We start from the raw sequence: 20,468 nt of genomic DNA on the forward strand, positions 1-20,468 counted from the left end.
AGGGAAGGCCCAAGGATGCTCTGCATGCCTGTGGCTGGGCCAGTTCCCTGCTCACTCGAGGACCGCGTCAAGGGGAGCCTTCCCCCCGGAAAAGGTACAGGAGCGGCAAGCCACGTGGCTTAAAGCGACAGCTTAGGAGACACCAGGAAAAAGAGACACTGGTTTTAATAGCAAGTGAGAACGGACGGAAGCTATGGTCCCTCACCCCAGAAAAAGCAAAACACACCACATGCCGCCTAGTGTTTCCAGGGTTCATCTGCCCCCGCCCAAAGAACCTTTGATCTTGAGAATCCTGAAACTCTACCTTAATTTTATGTCGCATTTTCACAGGGAGTGGCCAGTTATTTGGTGACTTGGCCCCAAAATATCATCAAAATAATTTGTTGGTTAATTCAGTTTTCTTTTAAAAGTATTATGTAAAATACTTAGCTGAGGAGGCTGAACGTAATCTAAAATCTTACTAATAACCAGTTAGATGTCCCATCCCAGAAGGAGCTGGGACACCAGTAAAATACCTTTTCTTTCTCCTTTTCTGTAACATCTGGGTATTTTTAAATGCCGTATAATTATGGCAGAAGGTCTAAATGACTGCATGACTTAGAGAGAGCCGGGCTGGGGGGAGGGAAGCAGAAAGGTAACATTTAAGTCACGATATATAGCCAGGGAGAGAGGAGAAAGAAGGAAATCAAATGGAGGGCAGATGGGAAAGCAGACCATCAAGTAGGGAAGGAAAGTTGTCCCAGAGTCCTGGGAGAGCCTGGATTTCACACACAGGTGGTCTCTGGCGCTCTCTCCAGCCCACTTGGTCGCTTCTCTGATGTGGTCATTGTAGGTTTGGAAAGGCGTGATTTGGCCGCCAGTACGTAGGGCTCTGGACGCTGTAAGCGGACCCGGTGACAGCTGGAGCACCTCCCCCAGCCCTGTCTCCCTGTGAAATCCAGAGCGGGGGCTTGAGGCACCCCCCGCCCGCAGCGGGGGCCAGAAGGTGTAGTGGCAGCCCTGGATCCCAGAAGGCTCCTGTAGGGGGCTGCAGGTCCCCCGCGTGCTGGGGGCCGCTCCTCGCGGCCCGTAAGAAGCTAATAAAGTGGGAGCTCTCTGCCCCATTGTCCCGAGGTCACTGTCCACCGTGGAGGTCAGGGGCCTATTGTGGCTGCCCCCAGGCCCCGCTCCAACCTCTGCTCTCTGCCCCCTCTCTTCCCAGTGCTCAGTGACCTGTGGAAAGGGCTACAAACAAAGGCTTGTCTCCTGTAGCGAGATTTACACCGGGAAGGAGAATTATGAGTACAGCTATCAAACCACCATCAACTGCCCGGGTGCACAGCCACCCAGCGTCCAGCCCTGCTACCTGCAGGAGTGCCCTGTCTCGGCCACCTGGAGAGTTGGCAACTGGGGGACCGTAAGTAGACGATTGAGTGATGAAATCGGAAAGTTTTGGATCTCAAACCCCGACTTAAACATGTCCTGCCTGAGCTGTCCTTCCAGGAGAGCCCCGGGTGAGAAACAGGAATTAGCATCTTGAAATGGGCTGAAGGGGAAATGGGGGCTTCTCTGCTTGTTGGGCCGTTTTGCCTAGTGCTTAGAGAGGGGGGACGGGCGGGGAGGCCAGACGGCCTCCGTCTGATTCCTGGTTCTGCCGTTCCCAATTGAACGACCTGGGATAAGGGGCCAAGCGTTCGTGTCTGTTTCCTCCCCTGCAGAATGGGGTGTTTGTGAAGTTGAAATGCGTTCATGCATTAAAAAGCACGTGGGCTATAATGGCAACTTTTTAAGTTCCATGTATTTTACCACGGTTTAAAATTAAACAGCACCCAGAACTCTTGTTTGTCCCTGAAAAGGGTTACAGAGGTGTTCGTGGTTGTGGGTTCTGTGGCTAAGAATTCTGTAAGCGCTAGTGCTTCTACATCGGGAATTCTTGGTTGCGTTCGGGTTACAACGAGTAAGAATATCTGATATTGGGAATGCCCTTGAAAATTGCCCCAGCCCCCTGGCTCCTAGCTACGAGGCTTTCACTGATGCAAAGTGATGATTGGGCAAAAGTGTGGGACCAGTTGAAAGTGGTTAAGGTTTAAATTCTGGCTCCACCATGACCGTGAACAAATTTCCTAACATTTGAGCCTCAGTCTCACCTCTGTAAAAGTAGAATAATGCTAGTACTATCTCATAGGGTTACTGTGAGGCTTAGATGAAGAAATTATATAATATATATATATATATATATTTCATGTTATGACTACATATGTAGATATGGATGTGTGTATGTATAGACATGTATATATAAGACTTAGCACAGGGCTTCCCTGGTGGCTCAGTGGTTAGGAATATGCCTGCCAGTGCAGGGGACATGGGTTCGAGCCCTGGTCCAGGGGATCCCACATGCTGCAGAGCAACTAAGCCCATGAGCCACAGCTACTGAGCCTGCACTCTAGAGCCTGTGAGCCACAGCTCCTGAGCCCGTGAGCCGCAACTACTGAGCCCACGAGCCACACCTACTGAAGTCTGTGCACCTAGAGCCCGTGCTCCGCAACAAGAGAAGCCACCGCAATGAGAAGTCCACGCACCGCAACGAAGAGTAGCCCCCGCTCGCCATAACTAGGGAAAGCCCCTGCACAGCAACAGAGACCCAACACAGCCAAAAATAAATAAGTAAAATAAATAAATTGATTAAAAAAATAATCTTAGCACAGAGACTGGCCCATAGGAAGTGCCCTACATGTGTCAGATATTTGTTTTCAGCAACACGGGTTTCCTGTGCAAGCCTCCAGGCTCTGAGTTCCACACCACGAGAAGCCCATATCTCCAGGTTCCGCAGCCACAACTCTGATCCTGCTCTGCCTTATAGTGCTCCGTATCCTGTGGCGTTGGAGTGATGCACAGATCTGTGCAGTGTCTCACCAATGAGGACCAGCCCAGCCACTTATGCCCTGATGAGTTGAAGCCGGAAGAAAGAAAAACCTGCCACAATATCTATAACTGTAAGTTGGCCAACTGAAGCCATCCTTCTGGAGCTTGAAGAACACGTTTCATTGTTCGTGTGCTTGCCTGCCTTCTTCAGAAATCTAGAATTTATTTTTAAGAAATTGGCCCCCTTGCAGACAAACATGAGCATGCATAATGTAACTCCTTCCATTGGCGGCCACTGCACATCCTGGAGAATCACAGCCCGTTTTTGTGGTTTGTGTTTTCCAGGCGAGTTGCCCCAGAACTGCAAGGAAGTGAAAAGGCTGAAAGGTGCCGGTGAAGATGGGGAATATTTCCTGATCGTCACGGGAAAGCTCCTGAAGGTACACGTCGGAGCTCAGTCGTTATTTCTAGCCTGGTTTCAGAGCCAGCGGCCCTGGCCCTCATGGTCCCATTTCTGAGCCGCCCCTTGCAGGTTATTTCTGGTCTGTCTTTCAGGTCTTCTGTGCAGGGATGCACTCTGACCGCCCCAAGGAGTACATGACACTGGTCCACGGTGACTCTGAGAATTTTTCTGAGGTTTACGGACACAGGTAGGAGAGCTCAGGCTCAGAAGAGCCCGGATGCCTGGAGATCCCTGGAGGGACCTCCCCATCCTTACCGGGATGTTCTCTCTGTAATGTAGGTTGCACAACCCAACCGAATGTCCCTACAACGGGAGCCGACGTGATGACTGTCAGTGTCGGAAAGACTACACAGCGGCTGGGTTTTCCAGCTTCCAGAAGATCAGAATAGACCTGACCACCATGCAGATCATCAGTAAGTTCCATGGGATGTCCTGGGGGATGTGTCCATGAGTCTCTCCATTCAGACAGCAAAAACATCCTGCACAGGGGCTGGCCCGAGGCCCGGAGGGTGTGAAGAGGAACTTAGGGTCCAGTGATGACAATCCCAATCTAAGCTGCCAGAGGGTGGGATTTTGCACCTTTTAATCACTACTGTCCCTGCAGTGCCTGGGAAGTGCTGAGCACAGGGGCGGTGCTCCATCAGATTTGTGACAAATGAATGGAGGAGTCGGAGGCACATGAAAGGGCACCATTGCAGTGGGGGAGTCAGGGCAGCATCCCCCAAAATATGACGTTGAAATTGAGACCTTAAGGCCAAATGGGAGTGAGCCAGGTGGGCAAAGCAAGCATGGTAGCAAAATTTTTTTTTAAGATTTATTTATTTTTATTTTTTATTTTTTGGCTGCGTCTGGTCTTAGTAGTGGCATGCATGCTCTTCATTGTGGCGCACAGGCTTCTTTCTAGTTGTGGCACACGGGCTTCTTTCTAGTTGTGGCGTGCAGTTTTTCTCCTCTCTAGTTGTGGCGTACAGGCTCCAGGGCATGTGGGCTCTGTAGTTTGCAGCACATGGGCTCTAGTTGAGGCATGTGAGCTCAGTAGTTGGGGTGTGCGGGCTTAATTGCCCCGCGGCATGTGGGATCTTAGTTCCCTGACCAGGGGTCGAACCTGCATCCCCTGCATTGTAAGGCAGATTCTTTACCACTGGACCACCAGGGAAGTCCTGGTAGCAGAGCTTTCGAAGGGAGAAGAAGTTTTAAGGTAGCAGATGCAAACTCCAAAGCTGTGATATTCATGTAGCAACATTCACCCCACCCTGGGCTTCCACCAGCAGTGTACATATGCACACACACACAAACATGCACACGGGCGTAAAACTAATTTTCTCTGATTGTTGATTTACAGAAGAAAAATGGAGGACAGAATTACCATTTTTTAAACTAGCCTGAGCGTGGACTGATTTCATACTCCAGCCAACACTGCATTTTTTTAAAGGACATTAATCATAGGAGTGGTTAAAGACAGCTCAAATATCCAAACACGGTCCCTCGAATAGAGGAGAAACAGAAATAATGAATAATTAATTTTTCTTCATTAACATGTTCCCATAACCTTTCCTTGCTCTCCTCTGCAGGTAGATTAAATCTGATTTGTACCAAGATATTTTTAATTGCCTTCAGCCAGACTGATGAGGGCTAAGGGCAGAATCTGCAGTTTCCCACTTAGATAACACCCTGGCTAAGACCCAGGGCTTCTGCGTGCTGAAGTGGGCAGGGCTCCTGCCCTTGGAGGTTGGGGGACTCAGATTTCTCTCCCATGAACCTGCAGAAAGATTAAGGCCTTCTCTTGCTATTCCTGAAAGACAAAGCAGAAAAGTTTAAAAAGCTGCCTCTGGTCTCTAGTTCCCACCAGATTTTGTAGGATTCTCAATCTGCCACCTCCTGATACGCCTTCCCCATTCTCAGAGCTGTTCTCGGGAGCTACAAGAGGGTTAAAAACGTGAGCACTGTTTTTACTGGCTTTTTTAAAAAAACTTTTTTAAAAAGTTAGCCCCAAACTTAAGAAACTGCCATTAATACTTTCAAGATGTAAGTTCTAATTGCTCTCCATTTTGGTGATAATAGTGCCTGGGCCACGGGAGGACAGATGAGCCTTGGGGACTAACTGCTAAGTAGCTGGAAATGCTTTGCTGGCTTATTCCCCGCCCTGTCCTGCAGTCCTGCAGCCTCAGAGGCTGCTTCTACAGGAGATTCACAGTCATCCAGTTACTACATTTAAGCGAGGTGATTCATATATTTATTTAGATAGGAATCAATTCCAAAGTCATCCTAAGCCCCGCTTTTGGCTTCCATACTGTGAGGAGACAGAAAGTGCTGGTATGGGGCTTCCCTGGTGGCGCAGTGGTTGAGAGTCCGCCTGTCGATGAGGGGGACATGGGTTCATGCCCCAGTCTGGGAAGATCCCACATGCCGCAGAGCGGCTGGGCCCGTGAGCCATGGCCGCTGAGCCTGCGCGTCCGGAGCCTGTGCTCCGCACGGGAGAGGCCACAACAGTGAGAGCCCCGCGTACCGCAAAAAAAAAAAAAAAAGAAAGTGCTGGTAAAACCCAGAGAAGGAAGCTCTCGGACCCACAAATACAGTGAGGGGAAAGCAAGTGTACATCTGGATCCGTTTGCTCACTAATCATACTTTGGATTGTTTTCTTTTTTCCTCTCCCATTTCCTCATATGATTTCTCTAACTCCTCTTCCCTTTTGTCTCCTTGTTAATATCCTTTCCCTTCCCTTTCTCTTTCTTATACTCTCACCTCTCTGCTCCCTGTAACCCTTTCTCCAAAACCCCACAGCCACTGACTTACAGTTTGCCAGGACACGCGAAGGACATCCCGTCCCTTTTGCCACCGCCGGGGACTGCTACAGCGCCGCCAAGTGCCCTCAGGTACGAGTCGGGAGCTCTCCACCCCCCACCCAGGGATTCACATCCCCCCACCCCCGTGACTGCATCTGGTTCTGCAAATGTAATTAGAACAGCGGCTCTGGAAGGCACTTTGGCCACCTGTATCAAGGGCCTCACAGATGCTCACAGCCCCCAACCCAGTCAGTCCGCTACTCAGGGTGTTTCCTAAGGAAATGATCCCAGCCAGGGGCCAAACTTCTGCATTCAGCAAAATGCATCTGTGATCATGGTAAACGTTTAGAAACCAACTAGATATCACATGGCAAGGGTTTGGTTAAACACGGGACGATGTTAAAACAATGAATATTATGCAGTGACATGTGGGTAAATGTTTAAAAACTGGCTCTCCAAGGGAAGGGGGGGGGAAAGCAATGCTTTTCAGCATTTGCCCATTTCTGTGGTGTAAATTTTCTGCCTGACTGGTTACAAGTCATCAGTATCATGTCACGAAATGGAGGGTTTGGGGAGAGATGTACACAGTTGTCTCTCAAAAGCCAGTGCAAGTGGGTTCCAACACCCCGACTGTCAGCCATCAAAGATTCTGAATATTGCATGAGACAGAAAAACTGTCACTCCTGTTTCAGATGTGTAAATGCGCGATGTTCAGACCAAGAAGTGCAGAGTTATCTCCTAAATTCGCTTTCCCCCAGAGCAGCTGCACGGCAATCTTACCCGTTCTACAGTTGCACACGTTTTTGCCTCTTTAGAGGTGTGGCAGGTTTTGACTTGCCTTTGGGAACAGGCTGTGATAATCCTCCTGGGCTCATTTTGCAAAGCAGGCATCAGTCTTTGCCAGAAGCTTCTGCAAGGAGAAGGTAGGACAGACATAATGAATTAGGTGATTCTCGACAGGAGAACGTGGCCCCAGTCTTTCCATTGATTTGCATGAGGTCTTTACAAAGCTGTTGTCAGACTGTGACAAGAGTTTTCCGCGTCGCTGTGGGCCTTCACGGATTCTAGGAATTGGGACTGGGTGATGCTCAGAATCCCAGGCACTGTCTCCCCAGGGTGCATTTACACATAGCCACAGAGACCATCCAAAGACAAACACATCTGAATTTTCTTTTAACAACGTGTTTTCTCAGCCCCAAGCTTTAGAAAGTATTGCTAAACATTTTAGAGAAGTGAAAAGGAAGCACTCAGGGGAGAAAGAAAATAAACAAAGGACAGAATGTTAAAAGGGGCCTTTTCTCCATTACCCAGGAATTGAAAACTTTTGAAGTGCGGTTTCTTTAGAGCACTGGAGACTTCAAACACCCCATTCGTATGGGTTGCATTTAACAGCTTATAGATTGGCCAGTCCTGCCTTTTTCAAATGCCTCAGGATTTTCTTGTTTCGATATGTGCATCTTTGGGGAAACTTAAGTAAATGAGAGGTAATTTGCATTCAGTTATTTTAATAACTCAGAGACAAATGAACCGACTGATTTGCTAAATCCTGACACTAAAGCAGTTGTTAAGTGAGAAAACCAAAGCCAGTGAGAGGTTAAGTTGTATATTTTCCAGCCCATTCTTCATACCATATCGGATACTTCTAGAATTCACTTCCTCAGAAGTGTATTGAGTACCAACTATATTGATGAAAGATGGGAGTTTTTCATATCACTTTTCCAGGGAAAAGTCTGTAGAAAGCATGACTGTGCAAGCTATTTTGGAGCCCTGCTTGTCCTTTGGTCTATGACTGCAGAGAAATGAAAGCAGAGGGATGCTCAGTTTGACAATCTGCTTCTTCTTCCTCCACATCCATTGCTGTTGCTCTGGGGAGGTCCCCAAGAGCTGTCAACTCAAGATGCAGCCAGAATGTATTTCGTTATCCTGATCACAGTGGATGCAGCATTGTCATTGCTGATGCCAGTGTTAATAGCGTTTATTGAGTGTTTACTACACTTGAGACACTGTGCTCAGCATTGGTAAATCAGCGTAGCATTTAATCATCCACAGCATCCTATGAGGTTGCCCCCTTTTGACAGATGAGGAAACTGAGGTGTGGAGAGATTGGGTAACTTACCCAAACCCACACTAGTGCTCAGTAGAGGCCGGATTTGATCCCAAGTGTGTCTGAGTTCAAATCCATGATGGTAGACACGCCTGGCTGATCCTGTTTCCAGACAAGACTTTTGCAGCATTCACCCTTGTCCAACAGAGAACAAAACCTCCATTTGTCAGAGGTATTATACATCTTTGGCTAACTTTTCTGGATCATCTAGTGTATGCATGTCTTAATTACCTTTACTCTTTTAAATCAGCAACAGAGATAGTAGCTAAAACTCTCATGCCCTTTAGACCCTGAAGATAAGGCCTTTAGGGGTAGAGATATCCCAGACTGGAGCTAGAAAGGACGGTAGGTCTTGACTCCTCTGGTGATACTCAACTTTTAGAGTGCTAATTATCAACTAGGACGCTGGCTGAAAATGCAAATCCCTGAACCTGAAAAGGCCAGGAAGAGAATAAGGACAAAAACTCTTGCTTATCACTCGCTCTGAAAGGGCAGATCTAGCTAGCAAGTAGTCTGCTCGGCTACGTGCTCAGACGCTGGACACCCAGATCAGCCAGGGGCATCCTCAGGCTAGAAGCCTGGACCTTCTAAGGACTTTGACGTCAAAGCAGATCAAGTCTGCCTTCTGCGATGCAGGCGGAACAGGCAGTCTTGTTGGGAAACAGGATAGGGAAGGAGAGATGAGGGCGTCCTTGGCAACAACGAGGTCTGGGCATTTGTGACTGGTGTGGACGCCCTCCTCAGGGCAGGAATGATAGTAAGATAAGAACATGGCCAGGTGGGCTAACACAGCATGTAGAAGCCCGTGTCTGAGGAGGCTGGGCAAGGAGGCTGAGCCTCCGGTGTAGCCACGGTCATGGATACCTGCGTACTGAAGCCACTCAGCATAACAACCACTAACATCTGTGTAGTACTGTTGTAAAACGAGTTCCAAAAATATTTTTTAAATTTCACCTACTCTCTGCCAGGTAATAAGCTAGGTATGTTATACCTTCTACTCTTATTCACAGATTATGTCTTTTTTTTTTTTTTTTTTTTTTTTTTGCGGTATGCGGGCCTCTCACTGTTGTGGCCTCTCCCGTTGCGGAGCACAGGCTCCGGATGCGCAGGCCCAGCGGCCATGGCTCACGGGCCCAGCCGCTCCGCGGCATATGGGATCCTCCCAGACCGGGGCACGAACCCGTATCCCCTGCATCGGCAGGCGGACTCTCAACCACTGCGCCACCAGGGAGGCCCACACAGATTATGTCTTATTAACCCATTTTACAGATGGGCTCAGGAGAGGTAAGCCACTTGCCTGAGGTCGCACTAAAGGTAGAAGAGTCAGGATTCTAGGATAATTTCATCCCCCAGACCACAGCACGATTGATGTTTTGGGCTGGATAATTCTCTGTTGTGGGAGATCATGCTGTGCACTGTAGGATATTTAGCAATATCTCTGGGCCTGTCTGCACCAGCTGCTAGTGCCGCGTGCGCGCGCGCGCACACACACACACACACACACACACACTAGCTGTGACGTAACAACCAAAAATGTTTCCAGAGACTGCCAAATTTCTCCTGGGAGCAAAGTTGCCCTCTGATAAGATCCACTGATTTTGGGCTTCCCTGGTGGCGCAGTGGTTGAGGGTCCCCCTGCCGATGCAGGGGACGTGGGTTCGTGCCCCGGTCCGGGAGGATCCCGCATGCCACGGAGCAGCTGGGCCCGTGAGCCATGGCCGCTGAGCCTGCGCGTCCAGAGCCTGTGCTCCGCAACGGGAGAGGCCACAACAGTAAGAGGCCTGCGTACTGCAAAAAAAAAAAAAAAAAAAGATCCACTGATTTAGACCAAACTAAATCCTCCCATCACCTCTGTGAATAGGAATCCTGTTTGTCCCCAGGGTCCAGATGTGGAATTTAAGGCTCCTAAAGAGTTCATAAACTCTGCTTAGCAAGTATTTATGGAACCGACATGGAGAGGAAACCTCCAAGTTGCACCTAATCCTGGAAGTCTTCGTGGAAGAGCTAGGATGTAATATTTAGTTAAGACTCTAAATATCAAGTGCCTAGTCACATGTTACAAACCATAACTGATATAAATAAAGCAATACCAAGTCCCTCCCCTCAATAAGCTTACTGTTATATTAGAGAGAGAAAACTAGCACTTACAAAACAATTAGAAAATGCAGGACTGGTATCAATATTTTTGAGTATCTACTAGGTACCAGGCGTTCACTCCACGGCTAATTTCATTTAGTCCCTCACTACACTACTCTGAAGGAGGCACTCGTATTACCTTCCATTTTACAGATGGACAAACTGAGGTTCTTACAGGGTAATAATATGTTCAGGTGAAAAAGCTGAATTTACGCTGAGGTCTGATTGGATGTGAGTCTCCACCTTGCTGCTCTCCTTGATTTATTAAAGACCGTTTTGACAACCGGGTGGTAAGGCTCAGAGAGGAAGCCTTCACCCACGTCTGCGGAGAAAACATTTTTAACTCCGAAACTGTTCATGGTGGAGTAGGAAACCTCAAGAATCTATTTTAGATGCCTTTGTGGAGTCATTTCTGCGAGAGAAAGACACAGAGACAAATGGAGAAAGCAAGAGAGATTCTCTGCTGCAGCGTCTCATTGGAAATAAAAATGGAAACACCCGAGGCCATGTTTGGAAAGGAATCCCAGAGCGGGGCTGGGAGGTCTAGGTTCCCTGGGCCTGGTAGCGGTGGCGGGTCCCCGGCGGTCCAGAGCAGGACGCGCGCGCCCTCTACTGGCAGCTCCAGAGAACGCGCCTCTGCTTTGAAGTCCCGCCCCGCTGTGCTTAGGACGCGGCGTGCTCAGCGCCGCGGGGAGCTGAAACCCAAGGAAGCTTTGGCAGCGAGATCTTGTTAGAAAAATTACACTGTGGCATTTTGTTCCTGAAGGAATCTGATAATTGTAAGCAACATCAGGATTGCTGAGTTAGGGACGCAGAATAACGGTAGTTGAGAGCGAGGACTTTGAAGTCAGGAAAATGTGAGTTGGGTTCTCAGTGTCTCGTGGAGAACTTAATCACCTGCGCCGGGCCTCGCTGTCCCCCTCTGTAAAGAAAATCCCCTTCTGAGAGCTCTTGCGAGGATGGATGAGATGATGCATATAAAGTGCCTGGTTCACAACTCCACTCTCCCCCCGCCCAAAAGAACCCTCAGTCATTAGTAGCTATCATAATTAATTAACATCTTTCTCCAAGTTCCCTTTTATTGTGTGGCCTTTGCTTGGGACGTCACGTGGACTAAAAATCTTTTTCGTTGGCCATTTATTCCAGGGTCGTTTTAGCATCAACCTTTACGGAACCGGCCTGTCTCTAACTGATTCTGCCAGATGGATCTCCCAAGGGAATTATGCCGTCTCTGACATTAAGAAGTCGCCGGTAAGGTTACCGATGGGTTGGGGGCTTGGTTTTGTTTTCTCTTCCTTCCTCTCTCCCTGTGAGGCGGTGGTGCTAAAAGTAATGGGTGTGCTTTCCCACTTCCTCAAACCATTTTACAAAGTGTCAGCAAGAAAATTTAGGACATAAATAGAAGGTTGAAGCGTGTACAGGTGCATGGAGCAGAGAGTCTTGCTTCCTTCCCTTCTGGTGAATTCTTCTTGGAGATGTGAACCCGTGAACCATTGGAGCAATTAGGAGGATGCCTAACTAGGAAGCTGAAAGTAGCCAGCAGCCTCTAAGGGAGTGTGTGGCTCAGACACCTTGCAGTTAATTAGCCAACATGCAATTCACCTATGTGAGCTTAGGGACAGTGATGTCAGTCTGTTTCAGAAGAATTGAAATACAAACAGGGCTGGAAGAAGGGGTGATTCATGAGGAGGGTTTCTGGAGAATTAAGAGAAACACGGGCTCTCCAAGTCAGCTTTTCAGGCTCTAAAGTCTTGCTGCTCAGGGTGGGATCGATTCCCCCCAGAGCACCCACATTGCCTGGGAGCTTGTTGACAACGCAGTTTCTGGGGGCCCAGAGCTTCTGAGCAGGACCTGCAGCTGAACAAGGCCCCAGATGCTTCCTGAGCACAGTACAGCTTGCGACGCTCTGATTTGCATACTGTTGCTCAGCGTGGGTGTATATAAGAATCACTTGGGAAGGTTTAAAATGCATGTGCCCAGGCCCTACCCAGATTCACTGAAGGGGAATCTCGGGGGAATTTGAAATTCCCCAGGTGACTCTAATGCATAAGCGGGGGCAGAAAGCACTGCCCTTTCCAGCCTAGAAGTTGCCAGGATGTGGGGAAGGAGCCTGACCCGCAGGCAAATGTAAAACTTAATGGGGTGTGGCCTGTGGCCCCAGTCCTGCCTCAGCTGTGACCTCTGCCTCCCAGTCTCAGGAAAGTGAGTAAGGGAGGAAAAAGAAGAGGACTGGAAGGACTGGAGGACCTCTAAGGTGAGGTTGCAAGACAAAATATAGGATGCCCCGTTAAATCTGAATTTCACACAAACAAGATTTTTTTTTAACTGTAATCATGTCTGAAACATCGCATGGGACATACTTATTCTAAAAAAACAGTATGTGTTGTTTATCTGAAATTCACATCTGACTGGGTGCCTGGTATTTTTATTTGCTAAACCCTATCAAAGTCGGAACACAAGGAAACAGCTCAATCAAGCTGCTTCCACCAAGGAAGGGAAGGAACATCAATTATGACGTCTGGGGAAAATCTCAGAGGTTCCTGATCCCTTCTTTTAGCTTCCAGTGTTAAATTTGTGTCTTTGGGGAAAAAACAAACAAAAAAATCTCACTCCCTCTTTTATCTATCTAAGCCAATCAGCCCCTTCAAATCTAATTAACTAAATGACCATATCGATTGCTTATAAATTAATCATTAAAATTTTTTTCTTGTACTGAAAGGGGTAAAGAGAGCTGAGAGACAACACACGTACTTTAGAATGTGTGCTTTACACTGTGTCCTGAAATTATGTTCTTCCCTGCTCCTGCTATATATTATGTTTCAGTGACTGAGAGGAACAAACAAAAAAATTAATTGACCAAAATGTGGTCAGACTTAAAGCATGATTATATAGAAAGCCATCTGTGTAAACTGTAATCTGAGTTTCAATTCTGTTTGTCAATGTCATTACTGCAGTTTTCATCCAGAACCTAACAATATAATTATAGCCGGGAGCGCCACCTTGTGGAGATAAAGATTACTGCCCTGCCAAGATGGGCTGGCTGTTTCCCCAGCTTTTGGGGGATTACGCCTGTGTTGAAGGGAATTGGTTTCATAATTGCCTGTCAGCACTTTTTTTTTTTTTTTTTTAAATCTTGGTGTTCCATGACAGCTCAGAGAGCCTGAGCCCAAAATTAATCTCAAGGGTCTGTCGAGCACTCCTTATGAATCCCCAGGAGCCAGAACTGAGCAATCTCTAGCTCCTAGCAGCCCTGAGAAATGACGCTTTGTGTGCCTGACGTGCTACGCGGTCCACAGAGCAGCATCCCCTAGGGATACTCCATGAAAATAGGCTCCCTCAGGCAAAGACACTTGGAAAAATTGTATATTTTATTTCCTTCTTGAAGAGTCGCGGTAAGCATGTGTGTGTTTTAGGTTGGAATAAAGTGTACAGGAGGGAAACCTGTGTGGTTTTATTCAAACCAGCATTTCCCTAAATCATTCGTTCTCAAACTTGGGCCAGGACTTGCTAAAACACAGCCAGCCTGGGGAGGGGCCTGAAATGTACACTTTCAACAGTTTCCCAGGTGATGCTGATGCCCTGGTCTGGGATCATATTTTAGGAATCACTGACCTAAGTTAAACCAACCACAGAGCCTTCTTTTCAAAGTTATACCTTTTAATTTCCTTGAATTACCAGTGGTCCATGGAACACACTTTGGAAAAGTGTGTAATGTCCTGCTCCCACCATGACTTAGACCCGTCTTGCTTCTGAGGGACCGAGGCTGGTCTCCTCTACGGCATGCAGATCCTGGCCAGTCCTCATCTCTTCTCCAAATAGCCCTGCTTTGATTCACCCCTCACATCATCACTCTCACTTTTCTTTACTTTTCTGCTGGGAGCTAATGAGAGAAAAACACAACGAAACCCTCCATTTTCCAAACCCGCTTGGCGATGAAATGTTTTCCCCAAGCGAAACTAAAGGAAAACTCTAGTCATTCAGGGTAAAACTGAATTACCAGAACCACATGCAGGGCAGGAACGTGGTCTCACCAGCAGGAACAAACCTGGTAAAAACAAGACCCAGTGTCAAGGTTCATTCTTGCCTGCCTGTATGTGTATAAAAATAATGATTTTTGTTATTGAAATAGCCCCTATGTATTGGGCAATTTATATGCTTTCCATCCCATTCCTCCAGCTTTCTCATCAGATTCTTGGGAGGGTACTGAAATCAAAGCCCACAGAGGCTGCAGAGGATAGAGGTTAAGCCCCAGACCCTTAAGTCAGATCGCTGGACGTGCTGTTACTAGCCTTGCCATCTCGGGCAAGTTATTTAACTTCTCAGGGGTCTCAGTTTCTTCACGCATAAAATGGGGATCCTGGTGGTCCTTACCCCGTTGGGTTCTTGCGGAGCATAAATGAAATAGGATGATAAAGCTGTTTGCGTGTCACTGGGCAGGCAGCAGGGGCGCAGTAAGTATTAGCTGTTAATGTTACAACATTTTCATAGGCCTGAGGCTTGCTGTAAGGTTGCAGGATTGGTCAAGGTGACGAAGGAAGCAGGCTTGCTAGCAATGGAAGGACGGGACTGCAGCCTGAGCAGGGGCTAAGCCTGGACCTGGCTGGCCCCCACTGCACCGCATGGATTTTCTCCATGTGGGCCCTACCCCACCTGGGAGTAAGGCATGTGGGACGCCCCCTGGACCCAGGGATGGACCTCTAGACAGATGCTTCAGCTGTACTGGCTTGACTTAGGGATACCAAGTTTCTATTCCACTTGTGTGTGAGGGGCAGCCAGACAGAAAGGGGGGCTTGGCCCGGTTGTGAGATTGGAGAGAACAGGTTGGCGTTCTGAGCTCCTTTGCCAGCGATATCCTGTGCATCCTCAACTCATGAACGTGCTCAGGACGTGAAAGGGTCCTCAGGCCCCATCTGGACGATCCCCCCACCCCCAGAAAGATGCCCCTTCTCAGAGCTGTTGTCTGGCCTTCTGTCCAGGAGGAGGTTCCGGAATGGCCTTCAGAGCCAGGCACAGTGAAGGGAGGTTCATTTAGGCCGGATGGGAGAGGTGCCCTCAGGTCTCTGTGCTGCTTCGTGTACCTGGTGGATGGGCAGGGTCCACAGGGAGCTGGGGGCCTGTGTTTCTGAGGTACCTGGCCTTGGGGCCCAACGGTCATTCCTCATTCTAAGGGAAGAGCTGTAAATGGAAGAATTGCTTTGAAATTAAAAATTAATGAAAGTTGCGGGGAGATGGACTCAGTTCCTATCTTTTAATCTTTTAGTTCGTTTGCAACCGGTGGAGTTAAGGTCACGTGATAAATACCTGTGTGTGTGCACGCACACAGCAAGCATAGTATCAGTCCTTGTTTATCTACCATAAGCTGCCTTCCTAACCCACAATTCATTTGTGAAAATCCAATTATCCACCAAGTATGAAAATCATATTACAGACAAGTAGAGTGAAACTACCTTTTATATATGCATACATTTTATTCTGTACGAACCCATAGAAGTTAGTTGTTTATACATATATTCATATATATAAGTGTGATTAGGACTATAGTCCAAAAAGAACAAAAACAAATACTGTGTTTTATGGGCAGTTTCATCCCCAGCATACTCCAGAAAAATGCAAATAAGCACATTTCCATCAAAGATGTGTTGGCTTTGCTAAATTACATGAGTCAACCTACCTTGGTCATATTGACTGCAAAAAGCAGAGAAATGAGTGAAAAGTATGAACTATAAACTATTCTTTTTTTTTAATAAATTTATTTATTTTATTTATTTATTTTTGGCCGTGTTGGGCCTTTGTTGCTGCGTGCAGGCTTTTCTCTAGTTGCGGCGAGCAGGGGCTACTCTTCGTTGTGGTGCGCGGGCTTCTCATTGCAGTGGCTTCTCTTGTTGTGGAGCATGGACTCTAGGCATGCAGGCATCAGTAGCTGTGGCACGTGGGCCCAGTAGCTGTAGCACGCGGGCTCAGTAGTTGTGGTGCACGGGCTTCACCGAGGCCAGGGCTCGAACCCGTGTTCCCTGCATTGGCAGGCAGATTCTTAGCCACTTTGCCACCGGGGAAGCCCTATAAACTGTTCTTAATGGAACAGAGGTCATTCATTTTAATTATATGTAAAAGCTCAAACTCTACTAACAAAATATTTATTGGAAAGAGATTTTTAGAGGGCTTGCTTTAATGAAGAAATAAAAATGATTTCCAATTAGTGTTTCATTGTATGGGAGCAGGTGCTTCAAAAATACTGGAAAACATACCATTTTTCTCTGAAATAGGCACTGTTTCCATGACAATCATGTTTATGCTATTCATTTTCTTAGTATATATTTTTTATTCTGTAATAGAAATAAGTTTTAGTTCAGCCTTTACCTAAGTCAAACTGAGTCCTAGTTAATGCAATAGCAAGAACATTGCAGAGCTAGTATCAGCGATTTTGTAATTACTCAGACTGTTCCTCATCTCCAGGAGAACAGGCTATGATGGTAATCCACACGTAAAAAACACCTTTATGACAATGATCACTAATACTTACAGAGTACTACATTAGGCCAACTGCTATGCTGAGCACTTTGTATGCTTTCTTTCATTTGCAGCAAACCTATAAGGGGAGACATATTATCCCCATTTTACAGATGCACCAGGAAACTGAGGTTTAAAGAGGTTATTAAAGACATGATACAAGCCTGAGGCAATCTGATCTCTGCTGCCAGGGCAGGAAGAGTTTGGGTAAAAAATAAGCTTTGATGAGACAAAAGACATTCCTACTATGTCAGCATCCTTAGGGCCACCAGACCTATACTTCAGCTTAGGGAAAAAGTTCCTGGCTAGACAACCAGTTGGTCTAGCATCAAATCTAGTTGGTAATGTCAGACTAGCTCCAAAACTAACAGGGTTCCCTAAAACCAAGACCAAGTAGGGTGGTAGAAATCGATCTGCCAACTTAACCTCACTCATAATCAAAAACATGCAAATTTTTAAAAGAGTAGAACTATTTTTTCTGTTTGGTTTTTTTTCTGCAAAATTGGAAAGTTTCTTCTCTTTCCTTTTCTTTTTTCTTTCTTTTTTTTTTTTTTTTTTTTGCGGTACGCAGGCCTCTCACTGTTGTGGCCTCTCCCGTTGCGGAGCACAGGCTCCAGACGCGCAGGCTCAGCAGCCATGGCTCACGGGCCCAGCCGCTCCGCAGCATGTGGGATCTTCCCGGACCGGGGCGCAAACCCGCGTCCCCTGCATCGGCAGGCGGACTCTCAACCACTGCGCCACCACGGAAGCCCTCTTTTTCTTTTTTTTTAAGTGAGAGTATCCATTGTTTTCAAGAGACTTTCATAGTTTGACCATATGAATCAAATACAGCCCAAAGATATCCTGAAATGCATGCAGAAGTATGGTTCACACCAGTGTTAGTCCCAGTAGAGGAAAATGTAAAACACCTTAGATGCCAAACGTTGTTCAGCAGTCAGGGGTAGGGGGTGGCTCATATGACATGGTAATTTACAGACTGGGATATGGTGCCACAATGAAACAAGGAGCTTTTCATAGCATGGGGAAGCATTGAGGGGACTGATTAGCAGGACCATTTGAATTGCAGTTCACCAAGAAGAGTGTACTTGTTCAGCCTTCTTCTTTCACTCATTCACCAGATGTGTATTAAGACTGTCATGAGCCACACACAGCTAGCTTCTGGAAACCCTTGGATTTTAACAAGGCACTGGCCTTGCCATCATGGGGCTTACATTCTAGGGGGAAGACAGACATAAAGAGAGAACTACCCCATGTTATAGGGTGCTGTGCAGCAGATAACTGCGTCAGAAAGGTTTCTCAGGGGAAGTAGCCTCTGGGCTGGGTTCTGAAGAATTCACCAGGCAAAAGTTGGGTGGTCCAGTGCACACAGAGAGGGAGAGGGAAGAAAGTTCCAGTGAGAGGAGTAGCATGTGCAAAGGCCCTGTGTTATAAGAGGCATGTTAGAAGAACAACCCAAAGAAATGCGGAGGAGGGGGAGTAGAGAGGAAAGATGGGACAAGACAAATCCAGACAGGCAGGCAGGGGCAGCCCGTACAAGGCTGGAGACCAGGGTTCAGCAAACTTTTTCTGTAAAGGACCAGCTAGTAAATATTTTAGTCTTTGCCAGCCAAGAGGTAAAAATCATTGATAATACATATGTATTTATATGACAAGAGCAAAAACAAATTGACGTAAAAATTTTAGGGATTAAATTCAAAGTGTAATAATAATTGAGTATGAATTTTTGTTATCCAGATCTACCAAGGAAAAGTATGAAATATTGAGAGAGGACAACATTTTGCTTAATTAGTGTTCTCTGCTGTCAAAATTGATTCTAAATGTTTATTTGTTAATGCTGATCTGAAATGAGATTTTCTGTACTTCATCTTTATAAATGTCATTTTGCAGGGATAGGTATTGCCAAAGACTCATGTTGTCCACAACCATATCATTTTAATTTACCATATTCATGCCTTGGCAGGCGTTGGTAGAATTCTATTAGATTTTTCACTTGATATCTGCCTTTCAGCGTGTCATTACATTACAGATGAATCACTTGTAATTGAAGGTGAGATGGAAGCTCCTCAATTACCTCATTAGATGGATTTTGAAATATGAAAATTTCCTTTGCGCTTACCTCCAAGTCCAAAAAATACTGCTGGAACTGTATTTCACGCTCAAAAAATATATCCACTATAAATGTACGTGGAATAGCGATAAAGCTTCTTGTTTTAACATTTGACAGAGTGGGAAGTATGCAACCTGCCTTAACATGATTTATGATTCAAACGATGTTAGAGTTATTGAAATGACTTTACCACAGTATAACTTTGCCTATAAGTGCAGTTTTTGCCTTGTAATTTTAGCTCCCATTCATTAAGAAACATTATCAAGTCAGTAGCAAAAGATAATGTCCAAAGCCATTAAGTGTTCAGTGGCAGTGATTGAGAACAGTTCTTCTTCAGAAAATTTTTAATCCCAGCCCTGAGCTCAAAATTCACAATAAAACTTTACCACTGCTGAGTCATCAATCTGCTGTGTGTTAGGATAAGTCAGGGTATTCAGCTTCTGGTCCTGACCCCAAATTTCCAAAACTGATGCAGGTTAAGTTTATGATAGAAAAAGAAGTTCATTATTAACACCACTGGTTCTGTAACACCAGGTAGGTCCATGTATTTTCCACAATGAATAATCCCAGGCTTTAAACATCTTACGTTTTCACAAGCTTTGTAAATCGGTCCAACTAAAGCTTTTCCCGCTCCGCACATATTTCTTACCATGATTAGTTGTGAACGCATCTTAGCAGATTACACTTCAGTTTTTCTGCGCTGGTGTTTTCTCAACCTCTTTGAAATACTTCCACACAGACCATTCATGGAGACTAATTCTTTGATCGCTTCAAACTCAGCATGGTCTCCTCAAATAAACAACTGAAGAGTATCAGTAAAATCTATCTACTCACCAAAAGCCAAAGGAAACCACTCCAATTATTTGCTTTGTTTTTTAATTGATTATTGATGCGGCTCCCAAATGTCATTAAATTGTTGAGCAACTGGTCTTACCAAAAGGATAACAGTCTTAAACAAGTTGATTTTCTCTGGACACATTTTTTCAGCAATTACAATTAAACAAGATATCATTAACTCAAAGAAAACATTTGTTTTGCTAACAAATGAGCCATTTGGAAACTTACACATTTTCATCTTTTATTCTTACTGATTTTGATTTTTTATTTTTGTGAAGAATTACACTATGATGAGATATTCTGTTCTAAGTTTTCTAAATTCTTTTTTTTTTTTTTTTTTTTTTGCGGTACATGGGCCTCTCACTGTTGTGGCCTCTCCCGTTGCGGAGCACAGGCTCCGGACGCGCAGGCTCAGCGGCCATGGCTCACGGGCCCAGCCGCTCCGTGGCATGTGGGATCTTCCCAGACCAGGGAACGAACCCGTGTCCACTGAATCGACAGGTGGACTCTCAACCACTGCGCCACCAGAGAAGTCCAAAGTCTTCTAAATTCTTGACTGTTGCTCTCCTGTGAGTTGGGAATATTGTGACACATGCTGAATGTGGTGATGTTGGCATATTGTATTCTTTTAGCACAGCTGCAGTGCCGTTGCATGATGAACACAGTGCTTTGCCATCTAAATGTGACAAC

At 46.2% G+C, this 20,468-nt stretch overlaps 1 protein-coding gene across 3 annotated transcripts in view; it reads left to right on the forward strand.

Moving 5' to 3' along the window:
- Positions 1–20,468, forward strand: part of ADAMTS9 (ADAM metallopeptidase with thrombospondin type 1 motif 9) — a 171,935-nt gene that overhangs the window by 146,037 nt on the left and 5,430 nt on the right. For all 3 annotated transcript variants that reach the window (XM_082639425.1, XM_082639426.1, XM_082639427.1), the window contains 7 exons: positions 1,202–1,396; positions 2,840–2,972; positions 3,187–3,281; positions 3,397–3,491; positions 3,584–3,717; positions 6,086–6,177; positions 11,474–11,578. In XM_082639425.1, the coding sequence (XP_082495551.1) occupies positions 1,202–1,396; positions 2,840–2,972; positions 3,187–3,281; positions 3,397–3,491; positions 3,584–3,717; positions 6,086–6,177; positions 11,474–11,578 (849 nt within the window). The remainder of the gene's footprint in view (positions 1–1,201; positions 1,397–2,839; positions 2,973–3,186; positions 3,282–3,396; positions 3,492–3,583; positions 3,718–6,085; positions 6,178–11,473; positions 11,579–20,468) is intronic.

Source organism: Mesoplodon mirus (assembly GCF_964341445.2).
Source record: "Mesoplodon mirus genome assembly, chromosome: 12".
Classification (NCBI taxonomy): domain Eukaryota; kingdom Metazoa; phylum Chordata; class Mammalia; order Artiodactyla; family Ziphiidae; genus Mesoplodon; species Mesoplodon mirus.